Raw genomic sequence first — 17704 nt, 5'->3', positions numbered from 1 at the left:
CTCCAAACTATTAAACGTTAAAGTGACTTGTATCTCAGGACGGATGGTGTGGGTATTAATACTTTTACCAGAATAATAACTTAACATCAAACTGCAATGCCCCCTACAATCCTGTACCCGTTTATACTCTCGTCTCTAAGACACGTGCCCGGCAACGATAAATTGCAAACTCTCTCTTTGTTAATCTAAAGATGACCTAAGAAGTTCGAAACGTTGTTCTCCGCTTTATTAGTAAAATTATTAGTACCCATACCAGCCGTCCTGAGATACATTTTTACTTCAAGTGGGTTTCTCGTCATCACGAGTTAAAGTGACTTACCCTCTTTTCATGATCTTAAACATGCCCTTGCACCCTATGGTCATAGTTTTGTCCACCCAACCTCCTGGAGCCACCAAGAACTTCAACCCCCGTCTGTTGAAATGCATAAAAGAAAGAAAAGTAAAATTAACGTGTCATGTTAAGCATACCGATTAATAATTTCAAGTATTAGCACTTGTTTTAGTTAAGCCTACTATGAACAACATACTAACAAAATAATGATTTCGCACAACAAATATAACATGAAATGAAAAAGAAAAGAGAAGAGAATTGTAAACATACATTTTACAATCAAAATGTAATTGTTTTGAATTTTATATATTTTAGAAATATCATTAGTAGTTCTCATATTATCTGATTTTCTGCCTTAGCGTAATTCGGAACAACCTTATGTTATGAACGTGAAATTTAGTTTCGTTTGAATTTCGAGCAAAACTACACGTTCCTAATTTAGCAGTGAAAGAATAGAGGGAAGGCAGCTGGTTATCACCACCCACCGCCAACACTTGAGCTATTCTTCTACCAACGCATTGTGAGGTTGACCGTCTCATTATAACCTTCCCACGGCTGAAAGGGCGATCATGTCTGGCAGGAGGGGGATTCGAATCTACGACCTGCAGAGTGCGAGACGAGCGCCCTAACCACCTGGCCATCAATACAGAAACGATAATTTGTTTGTAGTTAAAAACAACGTTAAACAATGGACTGTTTAACAGATGTCAAAAACCGATTTTTGGCATTAAAGCCCATAGGCTTATTGGTGAGCCATGGGGGCAGAAATAACAAGGGGAAAATTTATAACTTAACAACGCACAAAAAGGTAAAAAATAAAATACAGTATTTATTAGTTTATCAAAGTTTTGAATCATCGGTGGGTTTGAAGTTCTCTTTAAACAGTATTTAACACCATAATAAAAATGAGTCATTTTAATTCGCTATCAGCCAGTTCCAAACTACGTTATTTTGTTCAGAAAGGTCCAGCATGGCCAGGAGGTTAAGGCACTCGATTTGCAATCCAAGGGTCGCGGGTTCGGATCCTCGTCACACCAAACATGTTCGCCCTTTCAGGCGAGTGATGGTCAATCTCCCTATTTGTTGATAAAAGAGTAGCCCAAGGCCGTTGGTGGTGATGACTAGCTGCCTTCCTTGTAGTCTTACACTACTTAATTATGGACAGTTAGCGCAGATGGTCATCATGTAGTTTTGCGCGAAATTCAAACCAAACTTATTCAGAAAACAAACAATAAAAGTGGAACTACCTTCAAAAAAATGTAGCTGATGGAACCAAAAATCAAAAATATTTTATGATGGAACGACATCATACTGATTTCGATAGTGGTTTTAGCAAAAATGGAGAAAATAAAATAAAAAAAGGCTTACGCGTTAATAGCCATCAGAAATCTGAAGTGGGGAGCCAGAAGTCGGAACAGAGGGTGAGACGGTGACAAGTTCCGATGAGTACAAAGAGCCACTCCTTCCATCAGTAGATGGGTAAATCCTTAATAGTGTGAAGAAAGCGGTAAAATCACGCTCAAAATAAATAGTACAAAATAAATGGATGTTTTAGTTGAACAAGTCTGACGAAAAAATTAAAATAAAAACATTTTATCGTTCGATTTGTTTGATGATGAAATAAAGTTATCAATGTCTCGTCATAAGATATTCTGCAGAAAACCAGATGAGGAATTTTGAAAGCCTAACTTTGAGAGAAAATCTCTAATTTCTCTGTAATAGACAGTTTTCATTAACGAAAGAACGCGCTGTTTTTTATTCCTAATTATATCGAAGACTGCTCTGTTCACTTACGCAGAATTTCAAATTTCTGTTACGTTATTTCAACACACAGCTAAACATGGTTTTGTTAATAAACAAACAAATCATGAGCCTAAATAACTAACATATAATACCTAGTATAAACGTTTCCTAACCCTAAATAACTGATATATATTTAGGGTCGCCTGAGAAAACTATAAACGTCCCCAGTGGTACAGCGGTATGTTTGCAACTCCTTGTCTTCACCTACTATGTTATTCAAACTTTTAGAAACTTTGCCTGTTAATTACGAGTCGTTATTTTGGGCCAAAAACTCAAGTTGGGAAAAAAATTAAAGTTTTAGAAACTTGTGAGATTGATGCTGTCCTTGTATACTAGCGACTAAGCTCTGTTAAATATAGCACAATTTATAGTCAAATGACAATATCACAATGAGATGGTTATTGTTAGATGTTTCTCCGTAACACAGAAATATAACGTTTTCTTCATACGCAAACAGATTTACCCACACCTCATGCACGTCGAGTGTTTGTGATAAATTATATATGGAGAACGAAGGAAACTTACCTAAGTGTGTGCAAGACTGGTGATATGACGCGTCAGCATTGTTAAAGAACATTTTGGCAAGAAGCCAAACCTCCTGGTGGTCACTGCAGAGAAAAACCTACAGGAAGTGCAAGGTTTTTAATTGCTTTGTTGTACTTTACTTTTAAACAGGAACTACGGCACCAAAATGTATTTACCAATTTAAATTTGAGAACATGGAATTTGTATTACTGCAAAATCCACAGTTGTTAAATAAAGAAGGTTGTTTTCCCTATAGCTATCTATCCAAAGATTGGAAGGTTTTGTTTGCTTTTGAATTTCACGCAAAGCTACACGAGAGTTATCTGCGCAAGCCGTCCCTAATTTAGCAGTGTAAGATTAGAGGAAAGGCATCTAGTAATCACCACCCACCACCAACTTTTGGGCTACCCTTTCACCAACGAACTGTGGGTTTGATTGTCACAGTATAGCACCCCCCGTCTGATAGGGCGATAATGTTTAGTGTGACAAGGATTCGAACCCGCGACTCTCAGATTACGAGTCGAGCGCCCTAACCACCTGACCAAATACGTATTACATCATTGTCTACCAATAGTCCGAGACATGTACAAAGCAATCAAAATTTTATGGAAAATCTGTAACTCTTGAACTACTGTTCAAAATCCATAAACGTAAAGTAGGTTATTTTTAAATGACCTTCACTACAGTCGGACTATAAGCTTGGCATTTATTTATTTATATATAATTTTGGGGATTGCGGCAGCGCCAACTTAAACCTTTTTTGACATGTTTAAAAAGTTCATTGCACTTACCTTCGTGTCAAATTGTAGTATGCAAATATAATAATGTTTTCTACCACCTTTATTCAGTAAATTAAATTATTACAATTTGTCTAGAATTGCCCTCAATAGCTTAGTGATTAATTTGAAGGCTTTTAACATTAGAAACCGGGTTACAATACTTGTGGTAAGCACAGATTAGATAGCTCATTGTGTAACTTTGTGCTTTAAAACAAACACACAACTAGAATTATTTTCTCAAAATATTTGTGGATACAAGTATAGGTAGATTTGAAAGTAGAATTTTGTTCAAAAAAGTGGTTAAATTCCTTTCACTCTGTTTACATATTGTTCTGGGTCATTCTCTCAAGGTATCACGTGTGCTTTCATTTCTTGTGGAAAAAGCTGGTGTGATATAGAGTACGTTGTGTAAAAGGAAGCAGTGATCTTTGTCACTGGTGGATTAGATTATATATTGAGTAAAATCCTCCCTTATTTTCGGACTGAAATGATCAACAGTGACTACGTAGCGCATGTACCCTGAGAAGAATAGTATTTTAGAACTAACACAGTGTATATAATATTGTTTACTCACTTTGGAAGTACAAACAGATTTTTACCAACATACAATAGACGTACAGAAATCTTTCATTTTCTGCAACCTTTCAACGTCCAATATCTTTGTAGTCCACCATCTGCACAATTTTTGTATTGCGTTCTAGTACATCTGGAACTATCACAAAGTAAGGTAGAAGGTACATATTTTGATGCTGAGAACACACAATATTTTTACTAAGTCTTATCTTTTCAGTGTGCTTTTCCAAAATTCCTGTCTTATCAACTTTAATTAGGCTTCATTATTTAATAAATGGCATGATCCACAAGTTGAATCACTTATAATCAAATAAAACGAGAACTGGTCATTTAGGATAGATGATTGTCGGAGCGGTCATTAGGGTAGATGGTAATCAGAGTGGTTATTGAGGGTAAATACTAGTCAGAAGGTCATTGAGGATAGATGATAATCAGTGGCTACTGATGGTAGATAGTAGTCAGAGAATTCCTCTCTTGGTGTCAGACTTTTTGCTGATGCTGAGAAAGTCCATGAAAACAATTTCCACTACAGCTGAAGATTCAGGAAGGAGAACTGCTATTTTCTCTAAACGCTGCTCTGATTAGCTCCATCTAAGGTTAGCAATGAAGAAAATATAGACGTTACTAAATGTTTCTTTTACGGGTTTTTTTCAACCAATGTGCGGAATGTTTTTTGTTTTTTTATGTGTACCAGTATCATGACATTGTGCAGATGTAAGCTGCCAGTTTCCTTTTTTTTTTATATATAGGGACGAGGGAGGTATTTTTAGACCATTGATCCTATTAAATCATTAAGTCGCTTTACAAAGCTACCAGTTGATTATTTGAGCTTTAGGCCTATCGATGTCAGGGTCAATAAAATCCTCAACGTGTTGAGACTCCTTACCATTACCGAGGACGTGCGCGACTGGAATAACAAAGTATGCGGCACTTGATGACTGTTGTGCGCTCGCGAAGCTTAAAGGGAACATTGGTGCTACTTGTTGATGACGTTTGTCAGCCTGAGCTATTTTGTGCAGACAGGTGAGACAGCAAGGTGAAGATAGTATTCCAAAAAGCATAGTCTTTACATTATAGGAGGTGTGCTACCAAAGCTGCAAAGGTTTGCGGAGTGATTTGGGATAGTGCAGAGGCCATGGACAAGCTGTTCAAGGTATCTTATGTCACCATCCTGCAGACTAGGAGCAGGGGCCTAAAACTCGTATAATTAACACTGATCTTTATAAAGAAAAGAATAGTGTCACGTGTACGAATGGTCAACCAACGCAAATCTAGAAAGATGTTTATATGAACCACATCTGCTTCTTTTAACTTTAATATGTCTTTTAAAGGTCAGAAGTGGCCTAATGTTTATTGTATCTGGACAGTGAAACAGAGGATTTATGGTTCGAGCCCCCTTGCTACAAAATGGGTTCTTCACTATGAAGCAGGGTTTGCGATGTAAACGATCCTCCTATCCCACTGTCCTGTCAAGTAAGAGTAACCTATAAGTTGCCTTTCCTGCTATTCAATCAGTTACTAACTACAAATGGCTATGTGAATAAAAGCAGTTCGTTTAGTTTAAAAGTTTTCTTTAAATATAAAAGATATTGCAGTGAAACTAGATAACCTGTTGTATCAACAGTAGTACTAACTAACGAAATATTAATAACATATGTATCTGATTTAATGACATCCGTGGCTCAACATGCTCATTAGAATATGATTCCCGAAATTAATACTAAATTCGTGAAGATAAAATGTAATTTAAATATCGAGTTGTATTGAAAGAATCTCAAAGGGAACGCTCTCCAGTGGCACAGTGATACGTCTGCGGACTTAGAACTCCAGAAACCTAGTTTCAATACCCCATATGGGCAGAGCACAGGTAGCCCATTGTGTAGGTTGTACTTATTTACAAGCAAGCAAGCAAAACAAACCCAAAGAAAACATACCATGCACTTATTCACAATTGTGACAATTTCGTTCTAACTGATAGGTTCAACTAAACCAGTTAAAAAATACAAGGAAATTTAAAGGTTTTCCAAGTTTTATGGAATGAAAATTTAAGAGAAAAGCTATTAAAATAAATAAAAAATGTTTATCAAATAATATGACTCTTTATCAGAGAAAATACCACTAAAAAAGAGCAAGTACACATTGTTACCGGATTGTTAGGCCCTTTCCGTTGAAACAGCTGGATTGCTATTGGCAATAACACATTGGATTTATTCATGTAGAAAAGAGCAATAGGTGCTGGTAGCTGAAATAACAACAAACTCTAATGATTATAATGAATATATTGGAAGTTTCAATTATTAGTTTCAAAGTTAATATCAAACTATTAGTTGTAACCAACGTTCAGTAATTCTATACGCATCTGGATCTAACCCACAACTCTTTTCAATGACGAATTACGTACGTATGTGTACAACAAAAACTAAACCACTTGATAAGATGTTCAAAAATATTACGACTTCAGTGAGGTTTGTTTCCAAATTCAATGATTTGCTTTCTGTTTTACGAACTTTTAGTGGATTACAACAGTTGCTACTGCTGCAACAATGTGTAACGGTTTAAGAGCTGTTACAGTGGTTAAGAGGTGTAACAGTTTGTAACGGCCTAAGAACTGCTACTGCTGTAACAGTTTGTAACGGCCTAAGAACTGCTACTGCTGTAATACTTTGTAACGGCCTAAGAACTGCTACTGCTGTAACAGTTTGTAACGGCCTAAGAAATGCTACTGTTGTAACAATTTGTACAAGCCTAAGTGCTGCTACTGCTGGAACTTTTGGCGATTTCTCGTCAAACGTGATAAAATCACTTTTAGCTCATTTGGGAAGAAAGATGTCATAAGTCTATTAATGAGGTTTAAAACCAGTGGTGGCGTGTCGTAGGTTTCTTCAACTAAAATTTACTATGTAATTTATACTTGTTTTGAATTCATGATACAAGTACAATTTTTCACAGACGACGTAGGAATATCAATAGACAAGTATTTGCTCAGGAGATAAATGTTAAGAGAGAGAAATTATTTCTTTCGTTATTTCTGTAACGACTAAAAACTTTTCTACATAATATCAGATTAAGTATAAATCGAAGGAAATGCATATTTTTCAGCTTTAGTCAAATTTAGGCCTAGCGTTTAAAATAAACAAATTCTTCATTTTTTTTCCTAAATAAATTACAGTTGTCTTTTTGAAAATATAGCGACATGTATGTAGGCTTACAATATAAGATGGCAGGTAGCACAGACAGTCGACTGTGTAGCTGTACCTTTAACTTGCAATCAAACCAAATATTATTGTAAAATACTTTACTCATTGCTCAATTGTATTTCGTATTGAATAATATAATTCTGCACTACGTTTAACTTGCAAGTCACAATTTCGTTTTGTGGTTTCTAAAAATGTTACTTGTTCAGAATGTTTATTGAGGATCATGTCTTAAGGGTGCCGGAAGTGGCGGAAATTAAACTTCACATATTATGTTCAAAATTCAGTTGTAGACAAAACAAGATAAACGAAAAAATTCGTTTACAAAGTGAAAGGTTTGCTACTTACAGTTCGACCATCTTTACAGGGAACGTCCTTTAGAATCCAGTAGTCAATAATAAATATCCTTTTCTTTGCTAAAGCTTCTGCTAGAGTCATTCCTTCCAGAAAGGGCTCGATCAGAGTGGATTGTACACCAAATCTAGAGAAAGAGTAAACTTAATTTTGAAACTTTAGTTTCTTTATATATTATAATAAGGATTCTATTTTGACGGAACATAAAATAATGGATAATTATAACAATACAAGTTACTAACAATTAGCACAATAACCTTATAAGGATCACTGAACTTCTACACTATCTATAACAACGTAACAGGTAACTGTATATCAACACTATAACAACATGAGATATTACAGTATAACAACATAATACATTACTATATATCAACACTACAACAACATAATAAATTACGATATATAAACACTATAACGACATAGTACATTACTATATATAAACACTATAACGACACAATACATTACGATATATAAACACTATAACGACACAATACATTACGATATATAAACACTATAACGACATAGTACAATACTATATATAAACACTATAACGACACAATACATTATGATATATAAACACTATAACGACATAGTACATTACTATATATAAACACTATAACGACACAATACATTACGATATATAAACATTATAACGACATAGTACATTACTATATATAAACATATAACGACACAATACATTACGATATATAAACACTATAACGACATAGTACAATACTATATATAAACACTACAACAAAATAATAAATTACGATATATAAACACTATAACGACATAGTACATTACTATATATAAACACTATAACGACACAATACATTACTATATATAAACACTACAACAAAATAATAAATTACGATATATAAACATATAACGACATAATACACTACTATATATAAATGCTATAACAACATAATAAATTACGATATATAAACACTATAACGACATAATACAATACTATATATAAACACTATAACGACATATTACTAAACATTGACACAATAACTTTATAACAACAAACCACTGGTTGTTCCTCAGGAAATATGATTTATAAATGTAACATAACGTCAAACATACTAACACGTTTTTCCACAAAATGAGTAGACGTCTAACTTAACCAGAAGCTGTTTACTGCACTTTTTTTGTTTTATAATATTTTTAGGAACCTAATAGTAGGTTTAGTTTACTTCAGAGAACCTTAACATCGAAATATTAATTTGTTTATATAATATTAATAATATGTGTCGTAATGTTGTCATATTAAGGTCTCAAATTAAACATAAATAAATAAATAAATATGTTTATATATTTGTAAATCTTTTACTCTGCAGAGCAACCAGTGGTTTCTTGTTATACAGTTATAGTGTTAGTGTTTAGTAGCATGTCGTTATTGTATTTATATATAGTAATGTATTATCTCGCAATAGTGTTAATATGGTTATAATCATTTGACGACAAAATACACCAAGTTGAAGCTCGTGAAGGAAACACAAAATTAAACTTCAAATTCCAATAGAAACAAAACTCAGGGTTGAAACTACGTACAATGCTTAAGCTCTATGTAATAAAAACATTTACAGTTCAGAAGTTTCATACGATATTAATTAAAGAAACAAAAACACAAATTCTTAATAGCAGGTTTTTAAAAGTTTCCGCTGAATGAGATATAACATTGTTGTAGGAACTGTTACAGATGCTTCTGACACGTTCTTAGCTGTAAGCTTAGTTTTAGCTACGTCATTCGTAGTTTGAATGTCATTGTAATGCTGTAACGAATACATATCTTCTGGAAGCGACAACCTGAGACCGAAACTTACTTGAGTGGTATTTCAGTGCAGAGTTTAATCACAACTGGGTTACAGCCTTGAAGTCGCTGTAAACCGAACCACCAGTCTTCTCGCCAGTAATCAATACACTATTGAACAGTCACAAACAACGTGATTATTAAAATTATTTATCGGAATCAATATTATTAAACAATCAAGTAAAGGGATTAGTTTTTATCTAACACGTTGTTTTAACACTCTCTATAGAATGTATTGAAATTCACAGGTTAAATGTTAAATGACAATAAAATTTGAAAAAAAAAAATCGAATCAGTTAAATCTTTACGGCTCCGTTAATTGCTGAAGGTAAGTTTTTGTTTCACTTGCTAAATGGAAAAGTAGCAAAGAATAAGAAAACGTAATTAATGGGTAGCGTGAACCTTTCTACAATGAAATGTAAGTTGCATTCTTTCTGCCCTTAGAGTATTTTCTAAAACACCTCACCTGTTATTTCTTTGAATATGTTTTACAATTTCCCGTAGGCTACGCTTATAAACCGAAAATAATTCGAATTTATTTTTAGCTTTTCTTTATCTCTGGAGGGGGGTCACTTGTATTAGCCACTCACATAACTCTACAGTAGTGTGTTGTCTGTCGTTCAGTCGGTAGACACTAAAATGACGTCACATAAAGGGACGCTTAACATTGCAATTTGTACTGTCAAAGGTGCGCTTGCCATGACTCGCGAGAAGAAATATGCACTCTTTAAACTAGAACAAAGCAAGAAATAAACATATGTGTTACTTTTATTTCTTTTTCTTAAATCTGGAAATAGAACACTTTCGGGGATCCTGCGGTAGTGTACCTAGTAGCACACTTTCACAGAAACTTATACATGGTTGCTTACTTACTGGTGAGCACTTTTCTTTGTTTGATTGTTTGCTTTGTATTTTTTTTTAATTTCGCGCAAAGCTATTCGAGGGATATTGGTAGCCGTCTCTAATTTTGCAATGTAAGACTAGAGGGAAGGCAACTAGTCATCACCACCTACCGCCAACTCTTGGGCTACTCTTTTACCAACGAATAGTGGGATTGACCGTAACATTATAACGCCCCCACGACTGAAAGGGTGAGCATGTTTGGTGTGACGGGGATTCGAACCCGTTATCTTCAGATTACGAGTCGCACGCTTTAACCCACCTGGCCATGTCGGGCCGACTTTGTTTGATCTATCGACTTACTAGAAGAAAAGAGCTCAAGGTATATATCGACTTAAGGAAGTACTTAGTAATTTCAGGTAATTTAGATTTAGGCTTAACTATCGCAGATTTCGAACAGTCAACCAGAGGGAGAGAACTTGCCGGAAGCACACTCATTAAGCTACTTTTAACTCAATAGCAGAATTGACTATCACACTAATAACGCTTCCAAGGCTTAAAATGAGAAGTGAGCTCAGAGCTAAATGGTGGCTCAAATCTTAGACCACAGATGTTTAACTAAGAGAAGGACGATAGCTGAATCCCAATATTTTCGTCTATAACTTCCGAACATTTCTCCTTCTTACCAAACATGAAGTTATTTGTAAACATGTAATGTTTACAACAGTCAGATGTCATCGACTGTTTTAGTTTAACTACTAAACATTAATGTGCTTTAATAAAGAGAAAGGGGGATATGAACATATACCAAAGTAATAAATTAACAAAAAAAATCAAAGTTTAAATTTGAAGACACGATTGTTTTATTTTTGTGTTATTTACATTTGAGTATAAACAATTGAAAATTACCAAAACCATTAGACTAAAATATCAACAAAAGCTAAAAGAAGGAATCCTCAATAGTGGCGACCCTTGAAATACGTTTTATTAGCTATATTTTTGTGTGTCAACCAATACCAAGCGTACATACCAAATTCCATTTTACTACTCATCAATATCTCTACCAACCTACCCTCAAAATAAAATTATTTTCGGCAGGATTAGAGTAGATTAATATATGAGACCTTAGAAGTGGTCAAATACATCAATCGAAAGAGTTCGACCTACAAAGTCCTAAACTGTTGTTAGATCTAAAATGAATCAAAAGAAGACGGAACTATGAGTAAAATGTTTGAACTTAAAGCAAAAGAAAAAAAAACCTCAGAACCGTTCTATGAGCCACTCTGCCGCAGCAAAAAAACATAAAAAAACTACCCAAAATCACTGTATACAGTCGCCATTAAAAATATACGTGTCAAATAATTGCTTCATCACATTCAATAGTTTTGTGTATGTGATTCGGACTATTAAACTCATAAACGTAAAAACCGTTGACTATCTAATAGTTTGGACCGGAATATAGTTTATTTCAATAATGGTATACATTATCTTGAAATTCGTATCGTAGCTAGTAATATTAACAGCCACATTGACACAAGTCAAATTGCGAAACGTGTTTCCTTTATCAGCTTTACTAATAGAAATACAAACATAAAACGACAAAAAAGGAGATTAGTTGTATAAGAAATTCAAAATATATATTTTATTTTATTTTAAACATTCGATTAAACCGATATTAATAATGATTATTGTTTTGTTTTTTTAATTCTGCTCAAAGCTACGCGAGAGCTATATGCGCTAGACGTCCCTAATTTTGCAGTGTAAGACTAGAGGGAAGGCAGTTAGTCATCACCACCCGCCGCCAACTCTTGGGTTACTCTTTTACTTACAAATAGTGAGATTGGCCGTTACATTATAACGCCCGCATGACTGAAAGGACGCGCATGTTTGTTGTGACTGGGATTCAAACCCGCGACCCTCAGATTAAGAGTCGAGCACCTTAACCACCTGGCCATGCTAGGTCAGTAACGCTTATTAGGTCAAAGTAATGGATATTCAGAAAGCAAAATAATCTCGGATATTAAGTGAGCTTTCAACACAGAAACATGTTTGTAGTTTTTAAATATAAAATTTATAAAAACTTTAGTGAAAAGTAACAGATATTTAACGTTCATATTCTTAGGTTTAACATTTTTTAAAGAGATGAAAAATATACCTAAGAAATACTTATAACCAATCCATCCACAAGCATGTTTAAAAATGCTTACCTTTGGCTTCTCGAGACAAAACTGGTAAATGTTTTTAAGATCTTCTAATGTCGTCCATTTGTCAGGAGTTCTCAGATCTATCAATTTGGATCTGATTAACAAGGATGTCTTGCTGATCACGATGTCTAACTAAAAAGATATACATGCATCTCTTTATATAATAGCTCAAGAGATTAGAACAATCATTATTTTAGGCCTCACTACGCGGAGAAATTGGTATGTAGAATTACACACGGACATTTTTCTAAGTTTTATCTAAGTAGAGAAACGTTCTTGTTTGATTCTCAGGCTGGTAAAAAAATGTACTTATGTGCTTTCATTTTCGACAGGCTCACGTTGTAGTTAAAATTTTAAATGCTGTTTTCATAAAAATCTTAGGCGTTGAAAATGATAGACCATATAAACATCGAATTCTCTTGTCTATTGCAACACCGGTTCTGTAATTCTTTCGACTTTTACAAACAACCGCCGTAAAATATAAACAAACATTTTTCGCCCTCAGAAGTGTGAATGGAAATCCTAGTATTCTATAAGTATCTCAATCTGTTCTCGAGCTTTGACTTCAGAAAATACTAGTGTGCTGCTGTTATAATGTAAATGCTCAACCTTTCTTTTACATTAAGCAAGTGGTTGACCTTTGTATTATACTAAGTAAGTGTTTGACTTTTGTGTTACATTAAGCAAGTGTTTGACCTTTATATTACATTAAGCAAGTGGTTGTCCTTTGTGTTACCTTAAGCAAGTGTTTAACTTTTGTGTTACAACAAGCAAAATTCAATCAAATGGTTCTGCGGGTGGGATCATTAGACCTTTGTACAAAATGTGGATAAAACATTTCTGTTGAGCTATGTGGCTGAATTCTGTGTGATCTCGAAGTTAAATAACACTCACAAATAAAAAAGATCATTTGATATTCAATGGGAGAGACTCAAATTTTTGTATCAAATTTGATATAACTATTCAGTTGAAACTTTTTTAAGCTTTACTGTTTATACTCTCACGCACAGACAGATAGGAGTAAAAACAGTAGTCCATCTGGTGGAGGTACTTATGAGAGATTATTAAACACAAATAAATCAACCTAATAATCGATAAACGGATGATTAATAAATACACTTTAATAATGCAGAACATACAAAAAGTTTCTAGCCTTGGCGATCACTTATGCTGAAAATGATTACATCTGGAGAGCGTAAGAACTTAAATTAAATACAAGTTATAATTTATTTTAATTGACAATATTAATATTTTGAGAACGTGACCCGTTGTTCTATATTTAACTTTGAAAATGAGTCTTTCTCAGAGCTTTAAAAATTACTGTTAAAAGAAATATGCCATACATCATTAAATTAATTAGTCTGAAATGATTGTTGTGAACACTTAGAAACTATTTGAATAAACGCGTATAGTGAAAAGTTGTATTGATATTAAAAATATTCATTAGAAGCCAGTTCTGTACGCTAGAACCTGAACAGAATACTCACCTTGTATTGGTGCGAAAAATATTCATCAGAAGGCAGTTCCGCACACTAGAAGAGAAAATAGAAGTTTTGATGAAAAACTCAATTTATTTGTTGAAGTTTTTCGCTTTGTTTTTACTTTCAAAATAAATTCGAAGATAACACACCAGTGGTTTTGTTGTTGTTTTTCAAAACACCGAGGCACACATTATGAGTAATGTCAAATACAGAACTAGTAATATTTCAGTTTGATTTTTTTAGTAAGAGATTCTAAGATATATGACTATGGTAAGCTATTGGGTATTTCATCACGTTATACGTAAGCGAGTCTCCACTCCTTAGCAATGTTCACAACACTTAACGGTATAGAATTCTTCCATAATTGGATGTCCACACTGCGAACGTACCAGCGTTAAATTAACATAAGGACACATGAGCTCGAGACAATTCAAGGTTTCCATGTGACTATGTTGGAACAGGATAAGTACAGTTTTAGGCCGGTTCTTTATATCTCCCACCCTCAAATAAATTCAATGTATCGGGTTAGATTTTTTATACAAGGATAGGTTCGGTGCTGCTGGACATTTAAAAGGAACGAGGTTGTGTTATTGCTAAATTAGGGACCTAGGTATATAGATACAAGGCTATCCTCAGCCATTGAAAAGCAAGGAATAGATTGCCGTTTCATTAAACGTATTTTTCATTTGTGTATTTAACAATTTACAGTTACAACAACTATCTGTTACTGTTTTAACAATACAAGAAAGCCTACATAAACACGCCCAGTGTTTAGCGTAACAACTGGTGAAATGAAAGGTTGGTTTCATACAATAGATGACACTTTAACACAGCGCAGTTTTCTAGCTATGCTTTAACTTTTTTCTTTTTTAGGTCACCTCCGACGAAGACTTCATGATATTCAAATATTATGTGTACATGTTTAGGTCGTATTTGAATTACTTAGTTAGAATTAAGATCATTTGATTGATTTGAATTAAGCACAGAGCTACACAATGCCCAGTGCTCTGCCCAACATGAGTATCGAAACCCACTTTCTATCGCTGCAAGTCCGCAGACAAGTCACTGTACCACTGGGGGACTAAAAATAAGAAGTTTGGCTGTTTAAGATAAGTATGGACAAAGAAGTTAGGTCTCATAAGTAACACATTTTTTTCTACTGCATCAATATTTCATTTGATGTAATCACCACCTGATCTATTTCTAACAGTAAAACAGTTCTATCCTCATATAAACAATGGCAGTATAGTTGAATAATAACTGCCAAAGATATTTAAACCACGGTAAAAAAATTTCAATTCTGGTATTAATAAAATTGGCTCGGCATGGCCAGGTGGGTTAAGGCGTTCGAATCGTAATCTGAGGGTTGTGGGTTCGAATCCCCGTCGCACCAAACATTCTCGCCTTTTTAGCCGTGGGGGGCGTTATAATGTGACGATCAAGATTCAAAACAAACAAACCAGAGCAAATTTCTCGCCTTGTTGTTGTTGTTTTGAATTAAGCACAAAGCTACATAATGAACTATCTGTGCTCTGCCCACCACGGGTATCGAAACCCGGTTTTTAGCGTTGTAAGCCCGCAGACATACCGCTGAGCCACTGGGGGGCTTTTTCGCCTTGACCAAGCAAGCGAACAATAGTTTTACCCCATTAGCTACCACAATTCTCTTAGACTAGTACCCCCAACATTTTCTTGTTTTGTCTCTCTATATGTGCATATGTTTGCTTGTTTTGTTGTTAAGTTACGCAATGGGCTATCTGTGCTGTGCCCACCTGAAGTAAGCAGGTAATAAACTTCATACATTTCTAAAAAGTTATTAATGTTTTTCATATTTCTCTGACTTTAGTTTCATATTACAAATTCACCATCTCTCATGTATAACCGCAAATTCTTTTTCGTTTTCTTTTTCACATTTTTCTCTGGTTGTTTCTGTTCCAATATCTCTATCATCTCATTTAATACGTTGGATATTGACAAGCACGTTTACCTCATGTGCATGGTAGACGATTGTTTCTGACTTACTGCTGTGAATGGTCAGTCTCTGTGTTCAAGAGCGCGAGAACTGTGGGGTGCTGAACACGCGGCAGCAGCTCCTCGCTTGACGTAATTCATTTCGCGAATTCTCCATGTACAGCGACTTCTGTATTGACACTTTTCTTTCATTAATCGCGTAACATTCTATAGTTTAAATAAGTTTCAGTGTGAACTTTAAGATTTTATTCAGTGGCATTCTAACTACAGAATTTGTTGTAACTTGGAAGAGTTTGTAGAGAGCTAGAAGGGAAGCGTTTGGGACCGGCATGGCCAGGTGGTTAAGGCACTCAATTCGTAATCCAATGGTCGCGGGTTCGAATCCTCGTCGCACCAAACGTGCTCTCTCTTTTAGTCGTGGGGGCGATATAATGTTACGGTCAATGCCACTATTTGTTGGTAAAAGAATAGTCCAATAGTTGGCGGTGGGTGGTGATGACTAACTGCCTTTCCTTTAGTCTTTTCTGCTAAATTATGGACGGCTAGCGCAGATAGCCCTCGTGTAGCTTTGCGTGAAATTTAAAACCAATCAGACCAAAATTTTATCCTTGACTAAGGAGACAATATTTTGGAGACGACACTTGTTTTAGAACAGTACTGGAAAAGCATGATGTATTAACCACAGTTGTATTTTCTAACAAGAATATCTGTTTCTGAATTTTGCTTTTATACGAAAAAAAAACAACACAAATGTTTATAACATATTTAGAATCGTATACATATATATGTATAATGATTGCGTAAGAGTCGTTAAGTGACGATGCTGTAAATGAGTTATTAATAATAATAACTGGATGGATGTTTATTCCTAATTTATCCGAAAGAAGGCCGAAGGACGCTTGGAGGTGGTCTTCTGTTTCACGTATTATAATTTATCTCGGACGATTCTTCAATCTATTATGCCATGCATTATGATTTAAAATAGTTTAAAATTTTAATTTTAACGTAAAAGTTAATTGAATGTCAATATATATCAAATGTATGATATTTCCCAACAAGATATTTTGTTATATATCTTGTTTGAGTTAAAATAAAATTTTATTTTAACATACAAACAACAATACAATTTATAATAACACTTATTACAAATAATAATTTATATGCAAAAGTTTTACAAAATTACAACCAGTAATGAGTCTTCTACGTCGTCTGAAATTGAATATTTTATCAATGGTTCATGATGAGCGAACTGGTTTTATGTGGATACACAGGTAAAATTCACTTGACGGGAAGCTAACTAGCTCTATTCTTGGCAGGTCTCACGCGGTTCACAAGCTAACTTTTCACCGAGGAAAATATCTAATGTACTTGTAGAAATACTAACATCCGAAGCTAATTCTCTGAAGTTGAGTGGTTTGTAATGTTCGAAATCTATAAACGTTTCTGCTCAAATATCTGTAGTTTTCCGATTAATAAGGATTTCTTACAGTTATAGCTTTCGAGGTATATAATTTACTAAACGTAGCAAGCATACATATAAAAATGTCTTTCCACGTGTCGGTTTATAAGCGTTGAGGCGAGGTTTTAGAAATTTCAGTTAGCAACAAAGTGAAACATATATTGTTGATTCTTAGACTCAAGAATCTTCTACTGATTTAGAGAATACATTGAAATTTCGCAACACATATTTTACACTATAAGTTACACGCATTTCTAAATTTATATTTAACTAAAACAGACATTTATATTAAAATAAATATAAACCAGTAAATCCGTTAAACCTTTTTTAACCACTCGCACCACAGTACAGTAGTGTGCTATGTGTAT

General features: G+C 34.4%; 1 protein-coding gene across 5 annotated transcripts in view; it reads right to left on the bottom strand.

Moving 5' to 3' along the window:
- Positions 1 to 17704, bottom strand: part of LOC143244392 (polyunsaturated fatty acid lipoxygenase ALOX15B-like) — a 55222-nt gene that overhangs the window by 17493 nt on the left and 20025 nt on the right. For all 5 annotated transcript variants that reach the window (XM_076488969.1, XM_076488971.1, XM_076488967.1 and 2 more), the window contains 8 exons: positions 13913 to 13957; positions 12429 to 12557; positions 9395 to 9492; positions 7554 to 7686; positions 6158 to 6253; positions 2660 to 2756; positions 1700 to 1817; positions 320 to 412 (listed from right to left, as the gene is read on the bottom strand). In XM_076488969.1, coding sequence (XP_076345084.1) covers positions 320 to 412; positions 1700 to 1817; positions 2660 to 2756; positions 6158 to 6253; positions 7554 to 7686; positions 9395 to 9492; positions 12429 to 12557; positions 13913 to 13957 — 809 coding nt within the window. The remainder of the gene's footprint in view (positions 1 to 319; positions 413 to 1699; positions 1818 to 2659; positions 2757 to 6157; positions 6254 to 7553; positions 7687 to 9394; positions 9493 to 12428; positions 12558 to 13912; positions 13958 to 17704) is intronic.

The sequence above is a fragment of the Tachypleus tridentatus genome, chromosome 2 (assembly GCF_004210375.1).
Source record: "Tachypleus tridentatus isolate NWPU-2018 chromosome 2, ASM421037v1, whole genome shotgun sequence".
NCBI classification, from domain to species: Eukaryota; Metazoa; Arthropoda; class Merostomata; order Xiphosura; family Limulidae; genus Tachypleus; species Tachypleus tridentatus.
Note: the sequence above shows the minus strand (reverse complement) of the source record. Positions and strands in the feature narration are given on the sequence as shown.